At 37.0% G+C, this 9,230-nt stretch overlaps 1 protein-coding gene across 1 annotated transcript; it reads right to left on the bottom strand.

The window, feature by feature from the left end:
• Positions 1-253: 253 nt before the first annotated feature.
• On the bottom strand, positions 254-5,475 carry LOC107799976 (ubiquitin-like modifier-activating enzyme atg7). Its single transcript, XM_075221924.1, has 14 exons — positions 5,122-5,475; positions 4,465-4,682; positions 3,232-3,423; positions 3,094-3,148; positions 2,897-2,991; positions 2,546-2,735; positions 2,339-2,444; positions 2,123-2,267; positions 1,891-2,049; positions 1,606-1,794; positions 1,255-1,455; positions 1,056-1,171; positions 812-971; positions 254-614 (listed from the first exon to the last, which is right to left on the bottom strand). Exons 1-14 carry the CDS (start codon positions 5,255-5,257, stop codon positions 435-437), a joined length of 2,142 nt encoding a protein of 713 aa, XP_075078025.1. The 5' UTR covers positions 5,258-5,475; the 3' UTR covers positions 254-434.
• Positions 5,476-9,230: the final 3,755 nt, after the last annotated feature.

The raw sequence follows: 9,230 nt of genomic DNA, 5'->3' as shown, positions 1-9,230 counted from the left end.
GTGCTACTACATATAGAAACTAAATCAATACGTTGCTAGAAAATCCAAATTTTGAGCTAAAAAAGTCCAAGGACAGTCTGGTGCACAAAGCATCCAGCGTTCACGCAAGGTCCATAAAAGGGCTGTACCCCAAGGGGTGTGATGTAAACAACGTACACTAATGCAAGCATTCGTAGCTGCTTTCAGAACTCGAACTCATGACCTATTGATCACACGAAGATAACTTTACTATTGGTTCAACGAGGTAAAAAAGTTTGAAAAGAACAAATCCTTTACTACTGTCATGGCAGATCATAGTAGTACCTGATCAGTGTAGTTGTCAACTTGTCATGCGTGAGAAGTGAGGTAGGGAGATTACAGTGAAAATCATGTCAGGTGATTTACAAATAATCAAATTAATTGCAAGAAATGAATATAGTAACATTATAACAGGGTTATATTTCTATACAATCATCATCGTCGTCATCATTTTCACTATCATTATCCCAGTCCAACGTGTAAGATCCCGCTGACTTCATCAATTCTGTTAGTCCAGTTAGATCCTCCAGATATGTAGGATGATTAATCGCTTGAAGTATGAAGTCCATCCCTCTCGTCTGATATTCCGATACCACCTGAGCATAAGAAATCTCATGTCTATTATAAAAGCATATAAAAGAGAGCGCAAAAGAGGATGTTTAACCATTAAACAAGTAATGATGCTTTCGACAGTCAAAGTTTGTGCTCATAAACTGTAATAATTTGCTGAAAAAATGACGGTCAGATTGTATAGTATAATAATAGTTCAAGGGCCTTGAATCCTCAAACTCACAGTGGAGCAACAAGCAGTGCAACAAGTTGAAGCGTGACCAACGAGTGTCATCTGAGAAAACTGAGAGAGGGAACCCCGAATCTGATGAGGTAGAATGCCAAGAGGTTGTTCAGTGTTACTGTTATCATTAGAGTTCGCAAACTCAGCTCTGGCATATATTCTGCAAACATAGTAAAGTAAGAAATGCTAAAATGTTGGGATGAAATATAATTTGCAGGTATATCATAAACAGTTTAGGATTTACCCAAAAGGATGATGCAAAACTCCAACCAAAAGTTCAACAGCCAGGGCTGATGCAATAGGAGCAAGCCCTGGACGAGTAACTGTACATTGTTGGTCCAGGGTACGATTGGCAGTTGACTGCATAAACACAAAAAGGAAACATTCATATTTGTAGATATCGCAATCAAAAAGATACAATCATTTTCATGCAAGAATATTACATCAATTGGTGCAACCACATCATTGCAGAAGTAACACCCCAATCTCTGTGACCCATTTTGACTTGAGATGGAGAGATTTTCCATACTAGCAGAGACACTATTCGATGTTTCAGCTTGTGAGTTTCGTATAGCACCCGTAGGACCTGCTCCATGACGCATAACCAGAAAGCTATCAAAGCCTAAAGCTGCATTAATAGTGATCTGCAGAGATTTAAAAAAAAGGATATGTGTGACATCAGGAAGCATTCAGCTGGCACTTGTGAATTCATAATCACATGCAACATACTAGCCTCAGAAAAGTAAACAAAATTTTTAAAGGAAAATTCACAAGAGAAAGTAAAGGTGTAAAACCTTGTTAGCACTTGCACAAAGTAGACTAGGAAGCCACCGACTTTCCCGTGTATCAGTTAATAGAAAGATCGCATCATGTGAATTAATCAAATCAGACAAATGTCTGCAATCCTGAAGTATATTATTTTCTTCTTGGCTAGGCACTGGATGTCCAGGCATCGGAATAGCCATCACAACACCTTCTGCTTTCTGTCAAGAAATTAAGGTGTGTCAAAATATGGATCTATCTTTCCTTGATATCTTGAATTATTTTAATTCTTTGAGGTCTCAGTAATAGACCAATACCACTGCTGGAAATATTCGCTTGAGACTTTCAACTGCTGCAATGGCCTTAAATTTGCCACCATTTAGACAGTCATCAAGCACATAAAGCGACTGCCTTAGCGGATTAGACATTGAGACCTTCCCACTGTCAAGCAATGTAATTTTTCGGACACCCCATGCCTACAAAAATACAAAAGTCTGTCAATTTCAGAAATTTTTACAAAATTATTGCTTCCATTTTCTGTTCACTTACCATAAGCATTCGAGCAACCTGGCATCCTAGTGTTCCTGCTCCCAGGAGGAGACATTTCGTAGCCGCCAAGATGTCAAGATTCAACGAAGGCAATGTGCGCCATCTCATTAGTTTCAAGTTCAAATCAGCAGCTGAAACGGCCAACCTTGAAAAACACAGATTCCTAAGATGACCACCAAACTATTCATACAATAATCGGTATTTGTTTATGCATACCTTGTTGGATCCATCGTTTTAGCAAGGCTGATGCACCTCGAAACATTCTTCCCTCTATTTAGTTCCCATCCCACAGCGTTAGGCGTGTTCTGATGATTCCTCCAACCTAAATAGATTATCATAATGGCAGCGTAGAAGATAAGACTTTTTACTATTTATAAAGGAAGCATAAATCAGATACCAAAAACCTATTACCAATAGCTATACCTGGTGAAAGAGATATTTCAGCTTCTCCAACAAGCGACAATCCCAGATCTGCAAAACCACGGTTCTCTCGGTAGCAGAAAAAGTGAATCTTTCCAAGGCCCCACCTTGAATAGATATAGGCAAGATAATTGCGAAGTGGCCATCCAGGATTACTTGGAAGATGACAAGGGTCATAAAAACCAAAAAGAACCTGCTAATTGTAAACAAAGCATTTTTGTCAAAGACAGTCCTGTTTCATAAATATCACACATATGAACTTGAGATTAGTGCAGCACGCTAAATCTTACACGGCAACTATACAGCCCTAACACTGGTTAAGATTCAAACAACATCAAAAGCGAATGGCCAAACCTTTTGAACATTATCTTGACAGGCTTCCCACTCCCTTAGATGCCTGAGAATAACAATTGAATCCGAACCAATAGACACCAGAAAGAATGGTACATCTGCATTCAACTAATGCTTCAGGTCCCGAAAAAAGAAAGACAAACAATTGTGACCCTTAAGAATTACAGTAAAATGGTTGGATTGTTAGCTCAAACTTTTACCTGAAGTAGAGCTCAAGCTACGCCACTCATTACAAGCTGTAGACAGAGATTCGGCCTGCTTGCCATAACAATCAATTTGAGATAAATATATCTAAACTGTGAAAGAACAAATTAAATGATTATTCAAGAGAAAAGAACCTCTTCAGAAGTGAAGCATTGGGAAGCTGGCTTTAAATTAACCAGAGTTGCAGGAGGATCAAGCACCAAAGCAGGGAACGCAAACCAATAATGAAAGCTCCATTTTTTCAAGTCTGCAAATGATATAACTAGGAACCTTAAGAGCACAGAACTGTCCTCCTCAACTTTGCCCGAGTAAATATCATCCCATATCTGATTCGCAATGACAATTCAGAAACTATCACGGTGAGATGACACTAAAATTCAGCCTCTTACCATGCATGATACATTCTATTAGTGAATTTACCTAGGTATTTGTAGTTATAAGTTATAACCTCTGTTTTAAAAGGCGTTTCTGGGGCGAGCCCAGGGGCGATGCGTACCAAAAATGCCTTGGGGCGATGGTGTGGGGCGAAAGTCTCAAGAGGCGTACGCCCCGCAATTTGGGGCGTCCGCCGCAATTTGGGGCGTACGCCCGGGCGTTCGGGGAGCGTTTTTTTAGTAAGGAGTAAGCCCCAGAGACTTTTTCAAATTAAAATAAAATTTGTTGAATTAGTCTTTCATATAATACCCAAATTCTCAAAAGTCAGTTTGGTAATTAATCAAAAGGCTTAAAAAGGAATTCAAAAGTATTAAATTTAAAAGTAAAGACCCTTTTTATTGATTTAAGCCCTAATTCATGGTTTTCTCAATTTTTTATCTTGTCCGCTAGTCTGCTAATATCTCCCAAAAGCAACGAATATTTAATTTTTTTTACAAATACAAAGAGAACTACATTTTTCTTCATAGCAGCAAATTCAAAGTTCAAATTGCAGGTTAATCATCCTTTTTGTTCCTCCATATAGAAAACTTTATTCTTTTAGACTCAAATTACTTGTGCTTGTAAGTAACGTATAATAGATTGTTTTGATTAGTTTTTTGTGGGGATGGAGCGCACATATATATAGTTTTCTTCAATTTTTATGCAATTTTACTTGTTTATAAATATTAACTGTCATTATATTATTCTATAAAATATTAAAAATTAAATACCTATGGGGCTTACGTCCCGCTGAGGCTTATGTAAAACGCCCCGCCTTACGCCCACGCCTTTTAAAACACTGGTTATAACTGATTCAAGAAATAGTAGACAGCAGAAGTACCGTTGCTTTTCTCTTCTATGGCCTAATATATACTTATCCTGATATTTTCCAAATATGGATTTTCATATAATTGTGCATAAATGTAGCATGTTTGAGAATTTTTTTACTATACCTTCTTGGCTTCTGTCTTAAGTAGGCTCTGCTTATCAAGCGCGTAGAAACTTTCTAACGTGTTTGTGTTGAGAAGAATGCCACGGACCGGACACCTATTTCTGTTCCCTTGACTAGCTAGACGAGACGATGATTCCTCACCGGACTCATCAGGCAATGATTCAGCAAGAAGAGTCAAGTGATTTGATACTTGAGAATGTGAGCAAGGTGCATAAAAACCTGCACAAAAAACAATTCAAAACAGTAGGAACAAACACTATAAATCCAAAAAAGCTACAAAACGCTTAATGTCACTGGAACAAAGACTCAAAATAAACTCCAAAAAGATACATTTTTTATTTCTGAAAAAGGGTTTAAAAAAATCAGTAACTCCCCCCCCCCCCCCACCCACCCACCCACCCCCAAAAAAGAGCTTGACAATTTGAGAATCACAATGAGATAAACCAAAAACATGAATTCTTGATTATCTTTTTCTTAGAAAGGAACTACATTGTTGAATTCCAACAAAAGGGTAAATTTTAAATAGCAAGAACAATTCAGTAACACCTAAAAATCAATTAATAATTACAAAAGCTATATAATTTGCAATTGGAAAGAAAGATAAACGATAAAAATTAAAAAAAAAAAAAAGGGGGGGGGGGGGGGGGAAGAACCATACCAGTAATAGGAATAGGGGAATCGTCAAGGCGCAACTTATTGAGCTTTAAAGAAGATAATTTATGCCAAAACCCTTCATCTACTGAACTCTGAAACGGTGCAAATTGAAGAATTGTTCCTCTTCCACTATCCGCCATGAATAAAGGGTGAAGCTCTAAATAAAATCTTGCTTTATTGGAAACTCCGTTGCTCAATTTTGAGTTTGTTTTTTCTATTCTGTGAGTATTTTGGTAGTTCGTTGACCTCTCTTGCTGAGGCTTGAAGGCTTTGATACCTTTGCAGAAAAGAAGCAAAGATCGGAATTTTAAGAAAGAAGGTTACAACTTGCAACGAGGAGAGAGGAAACGTTGGGAGTGTTGCAATTTTAAGTATCCGTTATAAAATAAAGACCATAAACGAAAAAGAGTACACATATTTAGTAATACGCATTTCTAGATGCCTCATTAAAAATCTTATAAGAAAAATTCTATGGGAAAAAATCTTAGTAAAAAAAAAGAGTACATTGCGTATTTTACTCCCCTGATGAAAACCTTGTTTCAAATATTTGAGTCTCCGCATTCCAATCTTGTATACCATCTTCTCAAAAGTTGAAGTTGGTAAAGATTTGGTGAATAAATCTGCTGGATTGTCACTTGAACGGATTTGTTGCACATCAATGTCACCATTTTTCTGAAGATCGTGTGTGTAGAATAATTTTGGTGAAATGTGCTTCGTTCTATCTCCTTTTATAAATCCTCCCTTCAATTGGGCTATGCATGCAGCATTATCTTCGTATAAAATTGTGGATCCTTTCTCACATTCCAAACCACATTTTTCTCTAATAAAATGAATTATTGATCTCAACCATACGCATTCCCTACTTGCTTCATGAATAGCTATTATTTCAGCATGATTTGAAGAAGTAGCAACAATAGATTGTTTTGTGGAGCGCCATGATATGATAGTACCTCCACATGTAAACACGTACCCGGTCTGAGATCTAGCTTTATGAGGATCAGATAAATAACCTGCATCTGCATAACCAACAAGATCTGCACTATCTTTGTTAGCATAAAACAAACTCATATCAAGAGTTCCCTTTAAATATCGCAATATATGCTTAATCCCATTCCAATGTCTCCGTGTAGGAGAAGAGCTATATCTTATTAGTAAATTAACAAAAAATGCTATGTCAGGTCTTGTAGCATTAGCAAGATACATAAGTGCACCAATTGCACTGAGATAGGGTGTTTCAGGACCCAGGAGTTCCTCATCCTCTTCTGGAGGTCGGAACGGGTCCTTATTCACTTCAAGTGATCGAACAACCATTGGTGTACTCAATGGGTGCGCTTTGTCCATGTAAAAGCGTTTTAAGACCCTTTCTGTATAGGCAGATTGATGCATAAAGATCCCATTTGCTAAATATTCAATTTGCAGTCCAAGACAAAGTTTTGTCTTTCCAAGATCTTTCATCTCAAATTCTTTCTTAAGATATTCAATTGCCTTTTGGAGCTCTTCTGGAGTTCCAACAAGATTTATGTCATCAACATAAATAGCAAGTATAACAAATTCTAATGCCATTTTCTTTATAAAAATACATGGATAAATAACATCATTTATGTAACCCTCTTTCAACAAATATTCACTGAGGCGATTATACCACATGCGCCCAGATTGTTTTAAACCGTACAAAGATCTTTGTAATCTGATTGAGTACATTTCCCGAGATTTTGAATATGCTTCAGGCATTTTAAATCCTCTAGGGATTTTCATGTAAATCTCATTATCAAGTGACCCGTACAGATAAGCTGTAACCACATCCATCATATGTATTTCAAGCCTTTCACGTAAGGCTAAACTGATGAGATATCGAAATGTTATGGCATCCATTACGGGTGAATATGTTTCTTCATAATCGACTCCAGGTCGTTGTGAGAATCCTTGTGCGACAAGGCGAGCCTTGTATCTTTCAACTTCATTTTGCTCATTTCTTTTTCGCACAAAAACCCATTTATGACCAACTGATTTTATACCAGCAGGTGTTTGGACTACTGGTCCAAAGACCTCTCTTTTAGCAAGTGCGTTCAATTCTGATTGAATTGCCCCTTGCCATTTTGGCCAATCAGATCTTTGTTGACATTCTTCGACAGATCGGGGTTCAAAATCCTCACTATCTTGCATAATGTTAAGTGCAACATTATATGCAAAAATATTATCCACCACTATTTCAGATCGATTTAAATTAATCCCATCACCAGTAGAACTTATTAAAAGTTCCCCGCTCACTTGAGTCTCGGGTTTATTGATTTCTTCAGGAATCTCATAACTAATCAGATCTTGGGTCTCTTCAGGAGATCCCTTCATAATATCATTTTGATCATTTGTCGATTTTCTTTTTCTAGGATTTCGATCCTTAGAACCCATAGGCCTACCACGCTTCAGGCGTGCTTTAGGTTCATTAGCTCTCATGCTAATAGATGGTCCTGCTGGAACATCAATTCGGATAGGCACATTCTCTGCAGGGATATGTGACTTAGTTATCCTTTTCAAATCAGTAAATGCGTCTGGTATTTGATTTGCTATATTCTGTAAATGGATAATCTTCTGGACGTCTTGATTACATATAGGGGTACGTGGATCAAAGTGAGATAATGATGAAACTTTCCACACAATTTCTCTTTTGATTTCCTTTTACTCTCCCCCTAATTGTGAAAAATTTGTTTTATCAAATCGACAATCTGTAAATCGGGCAGTAAATAAATCTCCCATCAATGGTTCAAGATAGCGAATAATAGAGGGTGATTCAAACCCAATATATATTCCTAACCTTCTTTGGGGACCCATCTTACTGCGCTGTGGTGGTGCTACTGGCACATATACAGCACATCTAAAAATTCGTAGATGGGCAATATTTGGTTCATGACCAAAAACTAATTGTGACGGAGAATATTTATTATAATGTGTCGGTCTGAGACGAATAAGTGATGCTACATGCAAGATAGCATGGCCCCAAACAGTAGTGGGCAATTTTGTTTTCATAAGTAGTGGTCTTGCTATCAATTGCAGCCGTTTAATAAATGACTCTGCAAGGCCATTTTGAGTATGAACATAAGCTACAGGATGTTCAACTTTTATTCCAACTGATAGACAGTAATTATCAAAAGCTTGAGATGAGAATTCTCCAGCATTATCAAGGCGAATAGCCTTTATAGGATAATCTGGGAATTGTGCCATTAATCGAATTATTTGGGCTAATAACTTTGCAAACGCCAGGTTGCGAGATGATAGTAGGCAAACATGATACCATCTTGAAGATGCATCTATTAGGACCATAAAATATCTAAACAGCCCACTTGGTGGGTGAATAGGTACACATATATCCTCATGTATACGTTCTAAAAAGGTAGGGGACTCAATGCCAACCTTCATTGGTGATGGTCTAGTGATCATTTTGCCTTGATAACAAGCATCACAAGGAAATTCATTATTTGTAAGAATCTTCAGGTTCTTTAATGGATGCCCACTCGAATTTTCAGTAATTCGTCTCATCATTATTGACCCAGGATGGCCCAAACGGCCATGCCAAAGCACAAAAATATTTGAATCAGTAAACTTCTGGTTTACGATAGAGTGTGTTTCAACTGTACTAATCTTTGAATAGTATAAGCTAGAAGATAAAGTTGGTAACTTTTCTACAATGCATTTCTGGCCAGAAATATTCTTTGTAATACAAAGATATTCCACATTCATTTCATCTATTGTCTCAACATGATACCCATTTCGGCGGATATCTATAAAACTCAACAAGTTTCTTCGGGACTTGGAGGAGTACAATGCATTATCGATAATAAGTTTTGTTCTCTTAGACAGAAATACAATAGCTCTTCCGGAGCCTTCAATCAAACTTATATTACTAGAAATTATAGAAACATTTGCTTTTTCCTTATGCAAATAAGAAAAGTATTTCTGATCTTTGAATATGGCATGAGTTGTTCCACTATCAACTACACAAATATCTTCATGATTGGTCTTTGATCCAAACATAATTTGAGGATTATCCATATTCTTCAAAATGACATAAACAAAATAAATATGATAGTAAACATTATAACTTTTATTTATGTACAACAA

This window comes from Nicotiana tabacum, chromosome 9 (genome assembly GCF_000715075.1).
Source record: "Nicotiana tabacum cultivar K326 chromosome 9, ASM71507v2, whole genome shotgun sequence".
NCBI lineage: Eukaryota > Viridiplantae > Streptophyta > Magnoliopsida > Solanales > Solanaceae > Nicotiana > Nicotiana tabacum.
The sequence above is the reverse complement of the archived record's forward strand: the minus strand, read 5'-3'. Positions and strand labels throughout refer to the sequence as shown.

Bases quoted from the DNA above. Each gene is read 5' to 3' on its own strand.
- LOC107799976 (XM_075221924.1), bottom strand. From the start codon at position 5,257: ATGGCGGATAGTGGAAGAGGAACAATTCTTCAATTTGCACCGTTTCAG. The intron at 2,050-2,122 runs GTAAGTGAACAG...GTATTTTTGTAG, and splicing joins AGGTTGCTCGAATGCTTATG to GCATGGGGTGTCCGAAAAAT. The intron at 1,795-1,890 runs GTATTGGTCTAT...ATTTCTTGACAG, and splicing joins AGCGAATATTTCCAGCAGTG to AAAGCAGAAGGTGTTGTGAT.